This window comes from Polypterus senegalus, chromosome 7, assembly GCF_016835505.1.
Source record: "Polypterus senegalus isolate Bchr_013 chromosome 7, ASM1683550v1, whole genome shotgun sequence".
Taxonomy (NCBI): Eukaryota; Metazoa; Chordata; class Cladistia; order Polypteriformes; family Polypteridae; genus Polypterus; species Polypterus senegalus.
Window position 1 is genome coordinate 95,694,006 of NC_053160.1, and position 23,336 is coordinate 95,717,341.

At 36.4% G+C, this 23,336-nt stretch overlaps 1 protein-coding gene and 1 long non-coding RNA gene across 2 annotated transcripts in view; one reads left to right on the top strand and one right to left on the bottom strand.

Moving 5' to 3' along the window:
- The window catches only part of LOC120532718, a 74,203-nt gene that overhangs the window by 26,174 nt on the left and 24,693 nt on the right, over positions 1 to 23,336 (top strand). The window lies entirely within an intron of this gene.
- Positions 1 to 23,336, bottom strand: part of megf10 (multiple EGF-like-domains 10) — a 214,789-nt gene that overhangs the window by 4,143 nt on the left and 187,310 nt on the right. Inside the window, exons 15-24 of the mRNA XM_039759025.1 lie at positions 22,692 to 22,826; positions 19,779 to 19,907; positions 17,239 to 17,367; positions 14,716 to 14,844; positions 12,076 to 12,204; positions 8,803 to 9,039; positions 8,419 to 8,546; positions 8,208 to 8,334; positions 6,342 to 6,386; positions 2,216 to 2,422 (exon numbers count right to left, since the gene is read on the bottom strand). Of these exons, the coding sequence (XP_039614959.1) occupies positions 2,216 to 2,422; positions 6,342 to 6,386; positions 8,208 to 8,334; positions 8,419 to 8,546; positions 8,803 to 9,039; positions 12,076 to 12,204; positions 14,716 to 14,844; positions 17,239 to 17,367; positions 19,779 to 19,907; positions 22,692 to 22,826 (1,395 nt within the window). The remainder of the gene's footprint in view (positions 1 to 2,215; positions 2,423 to 6,341; positions 6,387 to 8,207; positions 8,335 to 8,418; positions 8,547 to 8,802; positions 9,040 to 12,075; positions 12,205 to 14,715; positions 14,845 to 17,238; positions 17,368 to 19,778; positions 19,908 to 22,691; positions 22,827 to 23,336) is intronic.

Consider the following 23,336-nt stretch of genomic DNA (forward strand, 5'->3'; position numbering starts at 1 on the left):
ATATCATGAATGTAATGGATTCTTTGTCCAGTTGGAGGAAGAGAGCCGATTTAAGAAGCGCATAGTGATTCACACACATAGAGCACATAGAAGATCACATACAAAACAAAGCATTTAACGTGCTACTTTAATTACGATGTGATTTGAGAAACTGGTTAATTAAACGATTTTAAGATGAAGTTTATGATGTTTTACTTTAATGACAAAATAAACTACATGATTAAAGTGGAAATTTCGAGATTGAAGTTGACATTTCGTGCTTTTTCCCCACTGTGTGCCTTTTTTTTGTCTCTGTACCCTAATAAGCTTTCATATGACACTCAGTTAGTGGACTACAACTTGCCTTTTCACGGCGACTTTGATATGTGACTTCTTTTTTTTTCCGGCACTGTGCAATTTTGTGAACGTGAGCTTTCAAGTTTCTCCAACACGCTATGTCACTCGATCAACTTCCTTTTGTTGATTATACCACGGTTTATTTGAACAAATAGTATGTTTTTCCTTTGCCTCCACTTGGTATTTGCTGAAATTCTTATATTTTCCCCCGTTCTTTTCCCATTGTCTTTTCACAGAAGGCTGAGCTTAAGGGCGATTTATATTGATTTGCATATTCAAAGAGGCGTAATTCTGGGAGGAGTTGGGGCGTTACATAAAGCGCGTGCACGAGCGTTTCACACTGATCGGGATTTATGTAGCGGAAGAACGTGGAAGTTGGAGTACGCACAGATTCCTGCATCTGGATTTTTCTGTGCGTAACCACATTTCGGCTTTTGTGCTTACGCCATGTTATAGTGGGAGTTCTATGCACGGCGTCATACATGAGGCTCCAGGACTCTAAAGACATGGACCTTCATCCTTTTGCACAGGTATCGGGAGCTCCACACACCCTTTTCCAATGACCTCATGACCCCCCCCCATGCTTTCCCAATCTGTCTACTGACAAGATTTTAACAAAGGCTTCTTTTAATTTTATTAACATTTGCAAAACATCAATGAAGTAGTCATTCATGTTTGTGGAGTGTGATATACTGGCATTATAGTAAAATTAATTGTCAATGTGAAGAATTTGCCGGTCTTATACTCAAATATGCAATATCAAGAGAAACAGTTCTCCTCTAAGTCACCTCAGACCATTCCAAAGTGAAGCTATTTTAGTAGCCCATAGTGCAAAGATGAGTAAACACTTAATTTGTAAGTGTTTTTAAGCCCAGAAGAAGTGTTTGTTATTGTCTTGACACATAATAGTGAGTAATAGATACATACATCTAAACTAAAGTGTCAGTATAAAGATCAGTTAGTAGCAAGTCCAACTCTGAACAGCTGATTTTCAAATGCTGTAGCTTCAGACTTTCTTTCTGATTGTTTCTGTCCTGAGATCTGCAGATCAATTATTGGCAATGTTTATTCTTTTCTTGTTTAACTAATGGTTCAAAAACACATAATTATTATACTTTGTGAGGCCTGCACACTCCCCTCTTTTTGCTGGTTGTACACAGACTTGCTGTTAGGCAAATATGTACTGATGTTGGCATATCTGCAGCAAAAACGAATGCCATTGAGAGAGTATATTTGATGTTGGGGTATGCCTTTTCATAGCATAAAAAAACTCTTCACCAGTTACACAGGTCAGTTTCTGAGTACAATTAATATCATATGGTCTTGTTTTTGCTTTTCAGTGGCTACTGTATATCAAAAATATTTTTTTTAGCTGTTCATTTATAATTTCTCATTGAATGTTGCTGACCAATGATGCTACCGGCTTATTCTTTCTAAAAACTGTTACTATGATCGTACAAGATTTCAAAGCACATGTTTCATCTGAAGAGGCATATGACATTGTGGCTGTCTTATTATTTATGGACAAGCTGCATATCAGAAACATTTGTTTAAAATAAGAGGAACATTCCCTGTTGTATAAAAATACTTATTAAACAGAGAATTTCTGGCTTGATATCCACCTGTTTAGTGACTTTGAGTTTGGTGTTGCTCTTCCTTTCTTTGACACCCTTTTTTGACTCTCCAATTATACAAACTGGGCTCTTGTCCAAATTTGTTTTCATCGTTCACCCTTAAAGTCTCTGCCACTTGCAACATACCTTGCCAGATGGATAGTGTTACTTTTACAGAATGATCAAATGACACCTGACCAAGATGATTTGTAAAAAATTCTAAAAATACTAGGGCAACCTTTAATAAGAAGAATCTTTACACTTACCAACTTCATACACATTCTTGTTGGTGGAAGCTGAATTTCCAATTTCTGCATAGGGAGAGTCTCTCCTCACAGGTGATTTCATTTCCACATACCCACACTCAGTATTCTTTGGCATCAAAAGTGGGGGATCCTTAATTGTTGCATATGGATTCTCTGTGCTATTAAGTGAACAGGAGCTGGAATTATACGTTGAGCTCTTCACTAAATCTGAAGGAACAGCATAAGAAATGTATCATTAACAGTCAAAATCGCCATTATAGGATACATTTATAAATCGTAAGAGACCAATTTCATTGCTTGGCAAATCAGGATAGCAAAAATATTTAAATAATTGGATGATTTTGTATTCTTCTAGAACTGTTATTCTTACTTTGAAAATCCCAAGTGGATTGCTCAGAATAAATATTGCTTGTATAAAGTATGGATACTGTACCAACGTTTATATTATAAATGATTTTTGTTTAGTTTCAATGTCCAAAAATGAAACATCAGCTCAGTAATACTAAATTGTCTGTATGCCACCTTGGGCTGAGGTTTGTGTTATGTTTCTTCCACTGACACAAACATGAGATTAGTTGCGGATTACACCGGCGGAAGGTAATTTCATAGTAGTAACGTTTTCAATGTAGTAACTTTAATGATAGAGCTTGGAGAACTAACATATTTGATGTCATCCTCTGCCATCAGCATCATACCTTGCATCTTGCAATGAGTTACTTCCCTGATGTACAATATTGTATATGTAACTCAATGTTATGGTTTATTTATTTGTTTATTTGTTTGATTTTTGCATTATGCACACAAAATTATTGGAATTTTCCCAGAAAATTGTTGCAATTACAAATGTTTTGGTATACACATATTTATTTCCTTTATGTGCATTGTAACAACACAAAAAAACAGAGAAAAAAAACCAAATCTGACATCATGTCACACAGAACTCCAAAAATGGGCCAGAAAAAATTATTGGCACCTTTTCAAAATTGTGAGTAAATCGTTTTATTTCAAGCATATGATGCTCATTTGAACTCACCTGTGGCAAGAAACAGGCACTGTCAATATAGCAATCAAGCCAGTTAAAATGGAGAAAAGTTTACTCAACCTTTCTGTTGTGTGTCTGAGTGTGCCACACTAAGCATGGAGAACAGAAAGAAGAACAGAGAATTGTCTGAGGACTTGAGAACAAAAATTGTGGAAAAATATTAACAATCTCAAGGCTACAAGTCCATCTCCAGAGATCTTCATGTTCCTTTGTCCACTGGGCGTAACATAATCAAGAGGTTCACAGCACATGGCACTGTAGCTAATCTCCCTGGACGTGAACGGAATTGATAAAAGACTGCAACGAAGGATAGTCCGAATGTTGGATAAACAGCCCCAATCAACTTCAAAACATGTTCAAGCTGTTCTGCAGACTCGGGGTGCAACAGTGTCAGCTCGAACTATCCATTGACATCTGAACAAAATGAAACGCTATGGCAGGAGAGCCAGGAGGACCCCACTGCTGACACAGAAACATAAAAAGTCAGACTGGAATTTGCGAAAATGTACTTGAGGAAGCCAAAATCCTTTGGGGCAAACGTCTTGTGGACAGATGAGACCAAGGTAGAGCTTTTTGGTAAAGCTTATCATTCTACTGTTTACAGAAATCAGAATGAGGCCTACGAAGAAAAGAACACAGTACCTACAGTCAAACATGGTGGAGGTTCTAAGATGTTTTGGGAATGTTTTGCTGCCTCTGGCACTGGATGCCTTGACTGTGTGCAAGGCATCATGAAATCTGAAGACTACCAGAAGATATTGGGGCACAATGTAGGGCCCAGTGTCATAAAGCTGGGTCTGCGTCAGAGGTCATGGGTGTTCCAGCAGGACAATGACCCCAAACATACCTCTAAAAGCACCCAGAAATCGTTGAAGACAAAGCGTTGGAGAGTTCTGAAGTGGCCAGCAATAAGTCCGGATCTAAATCCGATTGAACACTTATGGAGAGATCTCAAAATTGCTGTTGGAAGAAGGCGCCCTTCAAATCTGAGAGACCTTGAGCAGTTTGCAAAAGAAGAGTGGTCAGAAATTCCTGTTGAGAGGTGTAACAAGCTTGTTGATGGTTATAGGAAGCACTTGATTTCAGTTATTTTTTCCAAAGGGCATGCAACCAAATGTTAAGTCAAGGGTGCCAATAATTTTGTCCAGCCCGGTTTTGAAGTTTTGTGTGAAATTATGTCAGATTTGGCTTTTTTTCTGTTTTTTTTCTGTTGTTCCAATGCACATAAAGAAAATAAACGTATATACCAAAACATTTGTAATTGCAACAATTTTCTGGGAGAAATGGTGCATTTTCTGGAAAAATTCCAGGGGTACTGATAATTTTGGCCATGACTGTACAAAGAAGCGAGTGCTTAAAATATCTGCCAGAGTTTTAACACTGTAATTTATTTATTTAGTTATTTAGACAGTAGGCTGTGCATCTGATATAATATATAAAGTGCATCTGGAAAGTATTCACAGCGCATCACTTTTTCCACATTTTGTTATGTTACAGTCTTATTCCAAAATGGATTAAATTAATTTTTTTCCTCAGAATTCTACACACAACACCCCATAATGACAACGTGAAAAAAGTTTACTTGAGGTTTTTGCAAATTTATTAAAAATAAAATCACATGTACATAAGTATTCACAGCCTTTGCCATGAAGCTCAAAATTGAGCTCAGGTGCATCCTGTTTCCCCAGATCATCCTTGAGATGTTTCTGCAGCTTAATTGGAGTCCACCTGTGGTAAATTCAGTCGATTGGACATGATTTGGAAAGGCACACACCTGTCTATATAAGGTCCCACAGTTGACAGTTCATGTCAGAGTACAAACCAAGCATGAAGTCAAAGGAATTGTCTGTAGACCTCCGAGATAGGGTTGTCGCGAGGCACAAATCTGGGGAAGGTTACAGAAAAATTTCTGCTGCTTTGAAGGTCCCAATGAGCACAGTGGCCTGCATCATCCGTAAGTGGAAGTAGTTCGAAATCACCATGACTCTTTCTAGAGCTGGCCGCCCATCTAAACTGAGTGATTGGGGGAGAAGGGCCTTAGTCAGGGAGGTGACCAAGAACCCGATGGTCACTCTGTCAGAGCTCCAGAGGTCCTTTGGGGGGAGAGGAGAACCTTCCAGAAGGACAACCATCTCTGCAGCAGTCCACCAATCTGGCCTGTATGGTAGAGTGGCCAGACGGAAGCCACTCCTTAGTAAAAGGCACATGGCAGCCTGCCTGGAGTTTGCCAAAAGGCACCTGAAGGACTCTCAGACCATGAGAAACAAAATTCTCTGGTCTGATGAGACAAAGATTGAACTCTTTGGTGTGAATGCCAGGTGTCACGTTTGGAGGAACCCAGGCACTACTCATCACCAGGCCAATACTATCCCTACAGTGAAGCATGGTGGTGGCAGCATCATGCTGTGGAGATGTTTTTCAGCAGCAGGAACTGGGAGACTAGTCAGGATAAAGGGAAAGATGACTGCAGCAATGTACAGAGACTTCCTGGATGAAAACCTGCTCCAGAGCACTCTTGACCTCAGACTGGGGCGACGGTTCATCTTTCAGCAGGACAACGACCCTAAGCACACAGCCAAGATATCAAAGGAGTGGCTTCAGGACAACTCTGTGAATGTCCTTGAATGGCCCATCCAGAGCCCAGAATTGAATCCGATTGAACATCTCTGGAGAGATCTTAAAATGTCTGTGCACCAACGCTTCCCATCCAACCTGATGGAGCTTGAGAGGTGCTGCAAAGAGGAATGGGCGAAACTGGCCAAGGACAGGTGTGCCAAGTTTGTGGCATCATATTCAAAAAGACTTGAGGCTGTAATTGCTGCCAAAGGTGCATCGACAAAGTATTGAGCAAAGGCTGTGAATACTTATGTACATTTGATTTCTCAGTTTTTTTATTTTTAATAAATTTGCAAAAACCTCAAGTTAACTATTTTCATGTTGTCATTATGGGGTGTTGTGTGTAGAATTCTGAGGAAAAAAATGAATTTAATCCATTTTGGAATAAGGCTGTAACATAGCAAAATGTGGAAAAAGTGATACGCTGTGAATACTTTCCGGATGTACTGTAAAATAATCAATAAATACCTTTCAATGATTTTCCTGTGTAACTTCTATCAACACCAAAAGCTCCTAGAAAAAAAAAGAAAATCTGATTTTAAAGATAAAAAATACTCAACATATAGTTTACCTCTGAAAACATGATGTATATAAAATTAGGACCAATATATAACTTTCTGGAAGAAGACAGTGATTTTTATTTTTGGATGACTATTCATGTTCGTTAACTGTAAATTCTTATTTTATAGGTGTCATTTTCCTTATAGTCATATCAAATAAGAGCCTGTACCAAATGAAAAATACATTTTTCTGACTTCCCCCATTTATTTAGCTGGACAATATAGGAATCCATAGCAAGTTAGGAATCTTCCCTATATGGGATCCTAGTCTACTGTAATCCCAAATACTTCACATAACAAACTTTACACTTATTTGAGAGGAGGAAGAAAAGCAAACTACCTACTGTTAAAAAAAAAAAAAACACATTTAACAGCAAAGAAGATGCTGATTTAACATTCATGCAGTTACCTGGCTGGGAATCAAACTTGGAGTATTTGTGTTATCAGATAGCTCTACTAATCACTGCACTATAATATCCCCACCACTCATAAAGATAACATTTGCAGCTTAAAGTGCTATGCAGTATTCAGATACTGCATAGCAGTTGGGGAAAAAAAATCTTTACTTTCCTTTTTGTTTAAAAACTGTTTTTATGCCTATTTACCATCTACCACTCTCTTGCCATTTTGATGTACTGAAAAAGGTGACTATTGTGCTGTTTTCTACTACCTCTTTTATCCATTGAATCATACTGGAGCATGAATTCCTTTATGTGTGCTGTCTGTTTAAACAAATATGTGTCTTTATGTGTATCCAAGTGAAGAGTGCTACAAAAAATAATCAGAAACTAAATTTATAAAATACTTTTTCATAATGCTATTATAGAAGATTTGTACATTTATTTTACGAGATTGTACATAGTTACAGTAACCATGTTTCATTATAAAAAAGATGTAGCTATGAATCTACCCTCTTACTAGATACTTCTACCAGTAAAATTTTCCAGGGAACCAAAACCTACGCTGGCTTTATTGGAACTAGCCCTGGATAGTATACCTGCATAAAGTACATTGCCTCCCTTTAGGCAAACACAATGTCAAGAACTTGTGTGGGGCCCTCAAAAATCATTGAAACTTGTGTTTTGAATTTATTTTATTAATAATATTTTGTTATTTATGTTTATCATTATGTTTTTCACATTATCATTTTGTGGATTTGTTTATTGACAAGCTGAGCAATTTTCTGCATTGTCTTTATGAATGTTGTCATACTCTTGCTGGTAACAGCATCCATTGTGTTTCAAACAACTCAATGACAATGTGGAGGGTGATGTCATCACCCAGTCATCAGGAAAGATGGGGGGGGGTGGTACATTATAGTTTGTCCAAACTTTAAGCTAACGCACTACTATCAATGAAGACCAGTGTTAGGTAAGAAAAGGCTAAGAGGTCCATGTTGAGATTTTGACTCCTGTTTACTTTTGGACTACAATTTTTGGTTTCATTTTGGTTTTATTGATCAGTTTATGCCTGACAAACAATTTCTCCATCTGAAAGGCAGACAATTTCAGGTTAATAAAAATTCTGTCCTTTAAAACAAGTGTTTCTTGCATGGAGCTAACATTCAGAGTTCCTGTTAAACTTAAAAGTGTGTGAGATGCATTGAGATGCATGAAGACACCAGTGAGAATTCACATAAGCATAAGGAAAATGTGCAAATTCCTTGCAGTCATTTGAACATAGTCCTCTAGAGCTGTGCAGTTATATTGCTATAAAAATGTGTTGGTTTGATTAAATAGAACATTACTAAATCTTTAATTCATACAAGACTCACCAAGCTCATTAAAATAGCCTCCTTGTTTCCAGTCAGCAGGTAGTGTACCAGTGTAGTCCATGGTTGGAGGTCTTTTCCTGTGGTCTGCATTTTTAAGGTTTACGAATAGCTGATTGTTTTTGGGTTGCTGTTGAAAATATAAAAAATAGGGAAAAGTAAAAACACAATGAAAGATTTTCATTACAAATTTTATATGATTTTGTTAGCCTACCTTTCCAAGAGCTATTCGATCCATGTTGTTGACAAGAGGTGGACTAGTACACTGTGTAAGCGTGTGATAGCTTGGATTTGAAAAATAATTGCTGTTTGGGTTCCCGCCATTTGAATGTGGAAGGGTTTCTAAAAAATAATTTTTGCATATAGAATATGTAAATACATTGGTTCAACAATGCAGATTACAAATGAAAGCCTGTGTATAACATGGTGCATTTTACTACAATAATCTTTGTTAACACAACATTTACCTAATCAAAAACAGTAGGCATCGTCCTAATTTGCTATTTAGTTTTTGACATCTTTTTTGAACAAACAGAACAATAACTCATTAAATTCATGGCGCTCCTTTAATCAGAATAAAAGTGAGCATACACACTACCTGAAATAGTGTAATCAGTATTTATAACTCTCATGGCAGGGGTATAGGTGACGGCAGGCATTGTTGACTCTTTGCCTTTCTGTTTTTTCCTATATATGACGAACATTACAAGGAGGAACAGGACAATCAGAACCAACACAATGATCCCAGTTATTGCTCCAATTTGATACGAGTCGACAGGGACTGCTGTGCTTGTTCTACTAAGGCTGTTCAAGTTTCCAACAATTATGACACCAGCTAAAAAAAAGAAAATGACAGAATTGTAGAATCAAATGACAATTCAGTATGTTTAATGAATTTCAAGTTCGCACCACAAAAATGCTGTCATTATAAATATGTTAAATGTTGGTTTGTAAATTCAAAACACTTTTCATTCAAAATACAACATTTTATGTTAAAAACCACAAAAAAAGAAATCAAGTTCAGTAAAGAGATGGCATTTTTTTACATTGATTACAAAGATAGCTAACACTACTCCAGACCCTATTATTGTGCTGCAGTTTATACAGCAGTGGACTTCAACCTTTGCCTTTGAAGGTGTAGGGTGCTAAGAAGGGCGAGTGCAGCCAGTTGGCACAGGTCATCAAAATCAGACTTTGTCCATTATAAACATTTTTATAACAAACCTTTTGCAATTTTTTTTTCTTATAATTATAATTGTTAGGACTTCAGTCTGGCCTCGTCCTTAATTTCATTTTTTATTGGTTTGATTTCCCCCCACTCCTTTGTGCATTGTTTTCATCTGTTTTTGTATATTTTAGTTCAGCTTTGATTTGTTCTCTATTATTGTGTTACTTATTTGTTGAGGTGGAGATTTTAATTGAATTAACACCCTTAGTTGCTTTAGTTATTAGAGCTGCATTTACTTGAGGACTACTTAAAGACATCGGCCACTGCAGGACTTTGCTCTGGCATTAGTTGTGGTCTTTGGCTCTTATGCTATAGCCTGGGTGTTATCCCTCCCTCTGTTGACTTTTGAACATTTATTGAAAACGTTTTGTTTTCCATGGCCATATAAGTGCTTTTCCTAATTTATCTTTTGTGTTTGGACTTTTGTTTGACTCTGTTTATGAATTTCTGTGTATGCTTTACAAACTGGATTTGTTTGGTATACAGTACTTTATTTGGGATATCTTTGCACTTCTGCTTTGCTCTTTTTTAATTTGTGAATTAATTCATTATTTATTAAGAACTTTGTTTTGTGATTTGGGTAACGGATTTATACAGTACAAGTTCCACAACCTTTCCGTTTTGAGTTTCAACCTGGTCCAGTTTGGCCTGGCAGACCACAAAGCCTACATCTTGAATTTATAGTCAGGCTGAATTTGTTACTAAGCCTTAGGGTTTAACCTCAAAAAGCTGAATAAAGCGTTTGTCTTGCTTCAATTTTGTGGAGCCCCACAAACATAACACTGGCCTCCTTTTGTACTTTTCTTTCTTTTTTGGTAAGTTTTTAAATTTTTTAGCCTTGTTACAGTTACTGTCATTTAATTTAAATATTTTAGGCTTTTTCCTTGTTTTTTAATTTATATTTTTTATTTTCAATTTTGGATTATGTAGTTTTTTATTAGAATTCTTTATTTAATTAATAGATTTATTTAAATCCTAAAGTTTTGGTGTGGACTAGGCGTTTTTGACAGCGCTGACTTCCTGATGTTGGGTTCTGGTCACAACACTATATCTCTGTGAGATCATATGTAGCTTGCTGGGATCATACAGCAAAAGGCACTTACATTAAATTGAATTGAACCAAATGATTTTAAGTTTGTCTTTAATTCTCATCTGTTGTCATCTGGCCATATCTCAATTTCATATGCAATCCATATGAGAAATTATATTATTATTTAACCATTAAGACAAACTTGTATTCTTTGTTTAACTTTGTTTGGGTGTTTATAGATCTGAAGGGTGTAAGGTTTTATTTTTGAGTATTACTATATTATATTTGTAGACACTGGGATGCATTCAGGTGCAGCACTGACTTAAGTACATCTTTCTGTGCCATTGTTTTTTGCATTCCATACAACTTGGATAAAGCAGTGACATTTAAATTGATACATGTGCCTACATGTTTGGTATGGTCTCTTCCTCCAATTGAGTCTGCTTAGCTTTTAGCAAAAGAAACAAGCTTGATGCACTGACTTGTCTCCTCTCATTTGTCAAATTTCTTATGCTCTTATGTAAATATAGTATGTGTATTTATATCTAATCTTCATATCCCTGTGCCCTTTTTATTTGTATAATAAATTTGTCTTTCTTTCGATGTACTTTGGCCTCCTTGGCTTTATTTGGTTTCAGGGTCTGCTTTTAAGTGTCCCTCTTCATTTATATATAAGTACATAAAAACATCTTGGGGAAGGTATGAAAAATTTAATCAGGAAGTTTTGTTTTGTAAGTTTAACATACCTGCTGGTAAACACTGTGTTATTAAAATGCAAAAAATAGGACCAAACCAAATTACATATTAATGTAATGCATGTCTCAATACACAATGTGTAAATTATGAGAGTGTGAGTAGCTTCAGGAACAAATGAAATTTCAACCATGTAGAAAGATCTCTTGTGCCATTTAGTATTGCTGTTATTTATAAAATGCATATTTTCAGTCTTCCATTGTTATATTCTTTTTAATTAGAGGTTGTGAGTTTGTCCAAGAAAAAAGAAACCATTTTGTTTTGACCCACTGAGTAGATGCATTATTGGTAAAACAGAATACATTAAGAGATAGTGTTAACACATCATAAAATGATAAAATTCAAATATACACATGGACAATATGGTTTAATTGTTTATTCTAGTTTAACATTGGTGAAGTATAATAATGATCATGAACATCAGGAACAGTCAATAAGTTGTTTTTCGATCAGTGACTACAGTAATTCTCTCTGTTTGAAAAATAAAACTTCTCAAACACAATTCCATCTATATGTATCTTTTCTCCACTAGCTCTTTCCTAATTGTTCATGTACCAACATTGCCTCCTGGGTGAAATAGCAGAATGCCTAAACTATGAACACCAAGCAAAACTGCCTGTGTTTTCGGATTATTTCCCACACTGGGTGGTTCTCCTCCAATACAGTATCGATATCTCTATAACTTCATCAAAAGAGGGTGTCACTGGAAAATGTTTGCAGTTTTGTCAGGAAAGCAGCAAATATGCAGCAGGCTTCTATCAATTTCTTTCTATTAATGTTTACCAGCATAATTAAAGATAACAGAAAATATTGTTTATCTTATAAACTGAAGATGCAAGTGAAAGTGGTGGCTGCTTTACCTTGATCGCACCGAGGTCCTTTCCATCCAGGGCTGCAGTAACAAGTTCCTGTGATGTGATCGCAAGTTGAGTTGTTCAGACAGTCGCACACCTGACGACAGCCATAGCCATATGTGCCTAAAGAGCATTCTGAAAAAGAGCCAAAAGAGAATCAAAGTGAAATATTTACTTACAATAAGTTGAGATGTAATATTTTTGTTATTAATTCATTTTGTTGTTAGCTTTTTTTAAAAAAGCATATCTTGTGTATTCTCTCCTATAAACCGCAAGGCCCTGCACCAAATATATTCATATTATGACTATTATGACGGTAGGGCAGCAGCTCAATTAGTCATATAATAAATTGCATGTTAGGTTAGATAACCCAGATCAGTAATGGAGTAAGAACCTAGTGATCTGGGGCATAGGGAAATGGAAGGGACAGTTCATCCTCTTAATAGTTGCTTAAAACCTGGGCAATACCATCTACAATCGCCTATAAGGACTGGGGAGGCATTGAGGGCAGTATTTAGATTATGTGTAGCTATGACCTGGAAAGTGAAGAAGCATAGTCCCAAGGAGACAAAAGATCAGCTCTCACACATGGAGTCAACTACCATGGTCTCTCTTTTGTAGAGCTGGCCTCTAACATCATCTTCTGTATGAATGTGTCTTATGAGACAGGCAAGTAGTAAGGGCCAAAGTGTCTTTGATCAGATACAGAAATACATGACCTAGTGGTGTTTCTTACTCTATAATACGTCAACAGTGAACTTGAGGGAAGAGTCATGCCAGTAGGCAGTAGTGTGTGGAGGCACCAGAAACTCTAATGTCAAAACTGACCACCTCAACCATTAGTGGCTCACTGATAAGTAACGCTAGATAATGGAAAATGAGTTTGATGAGGGGGACTATTTGGGTCTGACTATGGACAAGCAAACTATTCTACTTTACAGACTGGGAGTTATGCCAGCCTAGGGGGGCATTATGATGTTGTGCTTATTACTTTTTACTACTGTTAATAATTTTCCTCTCTCTGTATAATTAGAATACATTGAATATGTTGAAGAAATGCATGTTTCTCAGAGTTCAAATTACATTGCAGGAAAAGGTAAATAATAATAATAATAATACATTTTATTTATTTGTAGGTGCCTTCCTAAACACTCAAGGATACTGAACAATAGAAAAAACACAGATTATAAACAAAAGTAAAATACAGAAGTTAAAATCAGACAGAGTAATTGTAATCAAAGAGAAAAAGCAGTCTTAAACAAATGAGTGTTAAGTTTATATTTGAAAATTGAAAATGATTCAATATTTCTAAGCTGAGATGGTGGTGAGTTCCAAAGCTGGGGAGCAGAGAAACTGAATAGTGGTAAGACGGACAAAGGGACAGTCAAGTGGATGGAGGAAGAGGACCTGAGGGTGCGGGAGGAAATGGCAACATGGAGGAGTTCGGACAGATATGGAGGGGCAAGGTTGTGGATAGCCTTAAAAGTTAGTAGGAGAATTTTGAATTGAATTTGGAACTGAACTGGAAGCCAATGAAGCTGCTGCAAAACGGGAGTGATATGATGAATAGAAAGTGTTCTAGTAATGATGCTGGCAGCTGAATTCTGCACCAGTTGAAGCTTATAAAGAGATTTGAGAGAACGACCAAAGAAAAGGGAATTGTAATAATCCAGACGAGAAGTGACAAGGCTATGAACAAGGAGAGCAGTGGTGTGGGGAGTGAGGGAGGGGCGAATACGATTAATGTTACACAGGTGGAAATATGCAGACCAGGAGATGTTATTGATGTGGAACTGAAAGGATAAAGTACTGTCAAGGATGACACCCAGACTCTTAACCTGTGGGGAAGGGGAGACAGAGGAATTATCAATAACAAATGAAAAATTATCAGTTTTGGATAATTTTGATTTTGTACCAATGAGGAGAACCTCAGTTTTTTTTTTTTTTATTTAATTTAAGAAAGTTTGAAGAAAACCAGGATTTCATTTCTGCTATGCAATCAGTAAGGGAGGAGGGTGGAAAGGAACCAGTAGGTTTGGTGTCATCAGCATAACAGTGGAAGCTAATGTTATATTTACGAAACATGTTGCCAAGAGGAAGGAGGTAAATAATAAAAAGGAAGGGCCCCAGGACAGAGCCCTGGGGCACACCTGAAGTAACAGCGGTGGGTTGGGATGTGAAAGTTTTAAGCTGAACAAACTGAGTGCGGCCTCAGAGGTAGGATCTGAACAAATCTAATGCAAAATTTAATTGAGTAAAGGTGAGAAGGTAAAGAATCTGGGGGTTGTGTGATATTGTTAAGTAGTGAAAACAATGATTTGGTGTTTCCTTGATTGGAAGAAATAAGGTAGGGAATTCCCTTCACAAGACAGTCATTTATGTATGGTTTATCCTTTGTGAACACATGACAGAGTAATCTGAGATCGTAATCAATTAAGTTAGTAGACACTACAAAACTATAAATCAATATTGCACTTTAATACAGTTAAACAAAAATGTATTAGTAGCCTAAATTATTTTATATTAATGGAATTACTCTTTAGACAGAACATTACACTCTTTTAAAGACCTCTATCTAATTTATTAATGTAAAACACAACGTATGTGCTTTCTACGACATCATTCTTGAAGTCGAATGGTGCTTACTTTGTTCACAGTGCTTTCCCATAAATCCTGTGCGACAGGTGCACTGCCCTGAGATGTGGTCACAGTCAGCTCCATTCTGACACTGGCATATCTGGCTACAGTCCTTGCCATAGTAACCTAAGGGGCAACCTGTTGTGTTGGAGGGAAGTAAGCATGATCAGGCAACCCAAACAGAGATTTCTTGTTTAATGCCAATTATTATGTTACTACAATAATTAGCACCCTTACAAGAAACATTGAACAAAAACAATAGGTAGATATATTGATACTGAGCTGTTATTTATTGAAATTCATCACGCACTAGAAGGAATTTGTTACAGCATGCAATACACAAAAATAAATCCACTCTAGACTCTTTCACAACAGTTCAGGGATGCACCTCAAATAGTACAGAAGAGGAATACAGCTCCTTTTTAATGTGATTCTACCTTTAAAGGGATTTTTGCTGAAGGACACTATTCCATTTCTTCTGCAAGTCATTAAGGATGCCAGATGGCTCAATGAAAACAGGACATTGCGGTCCAGGAAGTCTCTTAATCAAAATGCAAAATGGTTTTAATTTACACGATTAAACAAACCACAAGGAAGCTAAAACCCTAGCTGTTGGCAAGTGCTTGCTCTGCACAACTTAAATTTTTTTCTGGTTAACTTTCCTTGGCTAGTCTAATGAGGGATTAGACCAATTGCTGTGGTTGGTTTTATATCAAAGAAGGTTGCAGCCAGCTGGTTTGTTTAACTTAGAGAATTTAGATCAATCTGCATTCTGATCTATTGAATTGCATGCAAGAAAAACATTCTAAGCCTAAGATGAATCTCATTTTTAGAGTCAGCTTGTTGTGCTATCAGTCACCATCTTAAGCACTTTGATTTGCTTTTATTGGCCACACTCTTCTAAGTTACAAGCTGCTTTATCCATTTCATGATAAGGAGTCTTCCCAAGTTAAATCAACACAACAACTTCACAGTGGCTAGACAATATGATGTAACATGATGAATTGTAGATGCTATCAATGAATGTGGAAGAAGTTTTAAATTCTCAGCTTGATGCTATTTCTTAACCATTAGTTTCATAGCATAGCACAACATTTCAGTTGATGTGGCCTGTTCTCATCAAATCTATACATTTTTAAAAACATTGCAGGCTTGATATACAGTAATGTTAATACCACGCCTTTGTATGTCAGTGTACACAAAACCATTCTTTATAATAGTTCTGTATTCTTCAATATTAATTTATAAACATTGGATATATTCATAATAATAGTTGTAACATAGCTGACATTATCAATGAAAACAAACATCCTTTCAATAACTCTGGACTGGAACCTCTCCCAGAGTGGGCTTCTTCCTTGTGCCCAGTGTTACTGGAATATGTTCTACTTCTCTGTAAGCCTCTGTTGGAATTGGCATGTTCAAGAAGGATGGGGTCTAGGCACCACTGCTGACCCATAAATTTGCTCACAGTTAGCATTTGGCCTCTTCCATTGGTATTTGCTGTCTAGCAGTACTAATTGTGCTGCAGACACATAATGGAGAGGCAAATGAAATAAGACAGAGAGAGAATCTAACTGAAGTGCTTCATTCTTTACATTTTGCCTTTGTGGAAGGCCATAGTCAAGTTTTGCTACTGAATTTTGTGTTTAGTATCTTATAGCTTGTGGTTGTTTTTGGATTTTGGCCTTTGTCTGGCCTTCCATAATCGTTCTCTTAGTCATACACTGATGTTTTGACCCTGTTTATGGATTTTAGTGGATTTTAATAAATACTGCTTGACCTTGACATAATTTCCAAGTCCATTATTGCTTTTTCAGAACTGCAACACAAACTAGGTTTGTGCTGCCAGCTGTGCATCACAGGGCAGGGAGCCATGTTACAGTCCTGAGGCCCAGCCTTTCTTCCAGAGGAGCTGGCATTGAAGGACTATGTTGTACACACAACTGTTTTTGTGAGTGCCTGACAGGCCAATTCTATAGTTCCAAGTGGCAAAACAGGTAAGTAAGTGCCAAACTTTTACTGTGTACTGCTATTTCATTGATATCTACTTGTAGTAAATTGAATTTAGAATGTACCATGTCCATAACATAAAAGAAAAATAAGGTTAAATATTAGAAAGTAAATAGCTGAAATATATGCATAAACATGCTTGTTTAGAACCCTTAATAAAAGTTTTTTTCACATTTTTACATTTGAATATGTATCTTCATAAAGGTCATGACATACCATGTTCTCATTAAACTATAACTGGGGTAATTTGGACCTTAATAATCCTTTTCAGTTTCTGAAATTGATTAAGTGAAATAAATAATCTAAAGAACAAAAAATAAACAATGGTTCATTTGTTTTCCAAACTTGCTTATTTCAGTAGTCTGTCACAGCTGGAGTCAATTCCAGCAGCATTGGGCACAACTTCGAACCCGACCCTGGATATGGTGACAGTCCGTAATAGAAAAAAGTAAAACACAGTTGCTTTAATGAAAAAAGAGTTAATATGCAGAAAAGAGTTCAGGGGACAGAGAGACATACGCTGTGTGCAGTAGAGTCCATTCCAACCAGGAGTGCATTTGCATTCTCCATCATAGGCACTGCAGAAAGCTCCATTGTGGCAGTTGCAGGTATGGATGCAGTTTGGACCCCACTGGCCAGGAGGACAGGCTACAAAGCAAAGCAAATATAAAAGAATAAAAAAGCAGGTTAAAGTAGGTGATTTTTTCAGACTACACATTTGTTTCCTGAAGTGTATTAATCTATTTAAAGTGAGAATTATAAATGAAATAATGTAATGCACTTTAATTAAATCAAAATGAAAAGAGGTTTATTGGTTAGTAAATAACATTTTAAAATATTTTTAGATTTTTTGCATCTACCCATTTTTCATTTTCAGTTGAGATAGCAATGAACCTTTCATTATTATGTAAATGTGATTTAAAATTTTTATACAGGTACTGCATATACTGTACTGCTGACATGACTTGTTCATGTGTTAAGAACATGCAGTAATTTTATGTACTCTATTATTAAATCAGTATTCTTAAAAGAGTAATACACTTTACTTCATCTCAAATATAACAGATTACTCTGAGATAAAGCATGAAAAGGCTTTCTTGAAAAATATTTTAATGGTTAAACTTAAATAAAGAAAATTCCAGTATTCACAGTCTTACAATGATTACTTTCAGATTTCTACGTAGCTTATAAACACTGCTGCAGACAGAGAAATCCCTGTTTTTACTGTTGGACAAATACTGTATCTTAACAGATGTACAATTATTTAAGAAACACCCTAAAAGATGAGAAGTACAAGAAGAGAGAAATGTATAAAAAAGGATTTATGGGATTAAATTTCAAAAAGGGCACCTAGCATAACAATGTTTTTGTGTCTCAGCAATGAATACAAAGCAAATAGGTCCTCTTATCTAACAGGCAACTGAAATAATAGAATTTAAACATATTCAAAAACATCTGTACATTAATCCAGAAGAGGGCGCTAAATAACTTCTGATTAAAAATGCTTGACAAACTATTTTAACATTTTAATCATTGTGTTTAAGTATGTGGAAGATAAAACTGAACATTTACCAATCATTTGAAAAACATCATGAATTAATAGATTATTATATACAAAGTATACTTGGCCTGAAATTCCAGGACTCATTAAGAAACAATACCAGCTGAAAACGCAGTTACAGAAATGTCAACATATTTTTCCTCCTTGGTTTTAGTAATAGTAAATGCAGTAAGGTCAGAAAATGAACTAAATAAAATATGTGCATTAGTTGATATTGTTAATAAGACTGTAATATATAGAAGTTTGTATATACAGTATTATATATACATATACTGTATATAAATATATACATATATAAATATATGCATTATCAAGGACAGGAGTGTGGTGAGGCACACTGCAAGGCTTGCATCACGGAGTTAGTATGGGCCATACATATATATGTGTGTGTGTGTATATACATTTATATATAAAATATACACACACAATATACTGTATATAATAATAAACACTGTAAATATTGTATGCCATACCCACAACTCAATATAACCACAAATACACACCTTAAATTGGCACTTATTTTGCTGTGCTGCATATACAAAGCACTTTGAATATATCTAAAGTGAAAGGCACCATGTATAAAAAGTTTAGAGATCAATTGTACTGTGAGTTAAGCCACCTTTAATCATCACCAGTTTAAATATTCATGTGTCTTGGAGTACTTTTTATATAAAGGATCATCTAAGAATGCATTACAAAGCTCTTTTATCTATGTATTGAATATTTCAGCATTTAATATCATGCCCAATAGGTTTAAGTATGAGCATGTATTCTATTGATAATAGCAGTGCTTTTTCTGTTCCTCTCACCTCCTCTTGTCAAAGCAGCATGGGCAAGCTTGTATATCCTTTATGGATCAGTAAACAGTGTAGTCCAAACAGTAGACTGTCGAACCTCACCATTTTTCTCCAGGAAAAAGTTTTCTTTTCATTTTTAGAGCTATTTGGCTTTGATTCATTTATTTGCAAATTTCCCTACAAGTATGATAATGCAAGAGCAACAGCATCTTACTCCAGTTAAAGCAAGTGGAAGGATGAGAGAACTGAACAATAAACTTTCTATTTTTTGTCTTTCCTCTTGAAAGATGAATGACTCTCTCCACATCCCTTCCCCACTATTTCCAACCTTCCTCTCCAGAGTACCAGAATTAAGCTCCTAGACAAGACAGCTGGTGGGCACTGCCTGGAAAGATACAAATTTGGCCCCACATTTTGTAAAAAAGCAAAAACTTTAATTTACATTTGTGATGGTGTTCAAATCCCAACAAATTTTCTTTGATGATTCTATATGCTGCATTTCATTCTAAAAGGAAGCAAGTGCCTAAACAGACTTAAGCGCTAGAAAGAGCCCATCTCAAGTTCAATAACTTGTTTTTAAAGATGGGCATAAATTATGATTAATCTGATTTTAGAACTCTTATTATATTTGTGATAAACATTCAAAAATGGCAAGATTATGGTATAAAAAAGAGACATAGAAAAATAAGAAGATTACTTACGCTGGGAGCAATCACTCCCAATCCACCCAGGATAACACTGGCAGGATCCGTCAATAGGATTGCATGTTCCATTATTGGTACAGGTACACATCCCTGCACAGTTCTTTCCATATTTCCCACTGGGACAAACTGAAAAAAAAAGATTTTCAATCATGTTTACCTGGTTCATCTGAATCAGTATCTGAAATGTTTCATTTTCATGTTATTTTTGAAATTTCTAGATCCGGTCGGCATTTCCCATATTTGCTTGCTGAGTTGTATACTTTGGCATAATCATCTTATATATAAACGTCTACGTGTGGAAGTGTGTGTCTGTCTGTCCATCCCGGAAGTGACAAGTGAAGTCGGGGTAAGGGCTCCACCTCCAAGGAAACAGAAAACTCACTTAGCTGCTAATAACACAAGCGGGGCCAGCACATCAGCAAAACGAAACCTCAGTTAGAAAGACAAAGTCGCTTAACATCAGCAAAACGGTATCCCTTTTACTTTTCCTCCTACCGCTAATGCACAAGTGGTGCAAGCATGTTGGCAAAATGAATCCTCCTAGGTGAGAGATGCCCAGAGTAGTTCCTTTAAATTACCTGACATCTCTACATTTCAGTTTTTTTTCTGACGATTTTAATAGTTTCTGGGACCCTGGGCTTTTTACAGCATGGGCTTACACAGCTAGTTACTTAACATGTATGCAAATTGACACTATGCACTATGCATTTTTTAATTCAAATAAAAAAAATGATTTGCTATGTGTCCAATATATTAGTTTCCCCTGTCAATATTCAGTTGTTCCCTCAGCTGTGCTTAGAAAAGCCTAAATTCATTGAAGCATGGCTTCAACAAGGTGTCATATACAGTATGTGAGACAGTGATGCTCACTCATTTCAACTGCCGCGTGTGTCCCATTGTTGTTGCACCTTAGGGTTTCTATGGTGGCGACCTGTGCCACCACCACCTAATCAAAGCACCATGATGTCCCTACATTGATGGATTAAAGGTCAGAAGTCCATGTGACTCATCATCAAGTCCTTCCATGAGAACCCTGAATACAATTAAGACTGATCATTTATGTTAGGTAGAATGCCTAGAGGGGGCTGGGCGGTCTCATGACCTGGAACCCCTGCAGATTTTATTTTTTCTCCAGCCATCTGGAGTTTTTGGTTTTTTTGTTTTTTCTGTCCTCCCTGGCCATCGGGCCTTACTTTTAATGTTAATTAGTGTTCTCTGATTTTATTTCTAACTTTGTCTTTTTTCTCTTTCTTCATCTTGTAAAGCACTTTGAGCTACATTATTTGTATGAAAATGTGCTATATAAATAAATGTTCTTGTTATACGGTGTTGGATGTCTAGTCCATAAAGCATGTTCTATGTCATCCCATTGATCCTCTGCGTCCCTGAGATATGGCTAGGCTACTGTACTAACATTATTTCACTGTCAGGCTTCTGGAACCATTCCAGGACTGTCATAGAGTTGCAGTTTATTTTATTGAAAAAAATATACTGCTGCCATAAAGGAATTCAAATCTTCTTCTATTAACATCAAGCAATACAATATGTGCCTTGAAAACACACCTTCCACCAACACAACACACATTTTTGGAACCAGGCAGCTATTAGGTGATAAACTGTTGCACATCTGCTCAATTCCTGCTGCCATAGTTTATTAGTGGTCTGTTTCCAATGTCAAGGGCTGATATTTTTGGGTTCTGGCCCATTGTCAATGAACCTCTTCACTAGGTATTGGAAATGCCACAGAGGTGCTGCCTCAACTCCTAACACCATATAATTTTTATTCCATACAATCAAGTTGAACTTAATAAAACAATTCAAGAGAGAAAGAGAGGAGAGGAGAGAATGAACATTGGCAAAAATTAAAAAAAAAAAAAAATGGAGAGTGTCCTTTTCCATGATATAAATGCTTATTCTAAAATGTGTTAATTAGATCTTGCCATATTTTTAAAAAGTTTTGAACATGTCTTCTATGTGAGGATTTCATTTTTTTCCAGTTTCAGATAGTATAGAATATCAGTTACTCCACTGTCTTATAAAAGGTGAGCTGGGATTCTTCCATTTCAGCAAGATAAGTCTCCATGCTAGTAGTGAGGTAAAGGCGATTACAATCAATTTATCATTTTCCCCTTTAAGCCCATCTCGGAGTCCACCAAACACAACTGTTAATGGGTTAGGAGTGATTATGACACCAAGGCTGTAATATAGACATTCAAAGAAAATTGATTTTGCGTACTTCCAAAACCTGTGTCCCATTGTGGCTGGAGCTAGACTGCAAGGTTTGCAGGTTGGTTATTAACATGATCACTTAACAAATAACTCTGACTTTACCTGTAATCCCATTCTTAGGCTACTATTTCACCTGACACTGAGATATCTTCCCTGTCTGCTTTTCCTCTGTTTTCAAAAAGAGGCAACCAAATCATTGCCCTCATAATGCTACTTCCCTGAAAAATCTAGAATTAGCTTCAAAGTTGGTGCTACTCTCAGATTCCCATGGCTTACAGATAAGAATGCTTCCCGACACACCCTCAAGGAAGGTGCTTCCCAGATTTCTAAATATTCTTTAACAGTCAGCCTCCCTGTGCCCCCAAGGCCATAAAGAGCATACTGCTGCCCTTTCAGTTCTAGAGGCCTTCATCTTTCCTTTGCTTGAATCCTCACTCTCATTCTGTGAGCAGGACACTCCATGACAACAGTCTGCCTGATGATTAAATGGAGGTGAAAATGAAGATATAAGTAAATACTATAGCTAAAAATTATACATTCCAGGAAAAGGACAAAAAGAAAAAAGATAAGAATATAATTTGGGGGAATTTCCCTAAAATCCAGCTTTAATGCATACATCTTACCTGCTATCATTTAGCAAAAATGATCATTACTGCTATTCTCGTGCATGTTAAACCTCACCTTCATTGCAGAGGGCCCCTTTAAATCCTGGCAAGCAGTCACATTCTCCAGTCTTGTGGTGGCAGGGCCCATTGCTGTGCACGCAGTGAGGACAGGCCTGACTGCACCGATGTCCAAAGTATCCAGGAGAACAAACTGCCAGAACATTAATACAATCATATTGGTGTTTCATCTGCCCTGAGCAAATCTAGCAATTTAATCATCAGCTGACCCAACATCTGCTCCACATCTGGAAAACTTGTTAGATTTTAATACTCATAAACATAAATGTAAAATTTAGTGAAATAAATCATTGTAATTATATTTTATTTCACAGTACTGTACTTGGTTGTTAAATGTGTTCTTGAAGAATTTGGGAAACAGCCAGGAAAAATCCCCTGGTGGGTTGTTGTACAGGTATTTTTTGAATTGTGGTGCCAAGAATAGTAAAAATGACAGTTTTTAGAAATAGGTTCCCTCCACATGCCTGCAAGTGCAACAAAAGACATACACACCTACCAGCTCAAATGCATACAGACTGTATAACAGGAATGGTAAAAAAATGCTGAAATTATATTACTAGTTTTAACTCTTTCTAGCAACAAGGCCAGATAAACTATTTTGAAGAAATTTTAAATTGCTTCATTTCAAATGGATTGTCTTTTA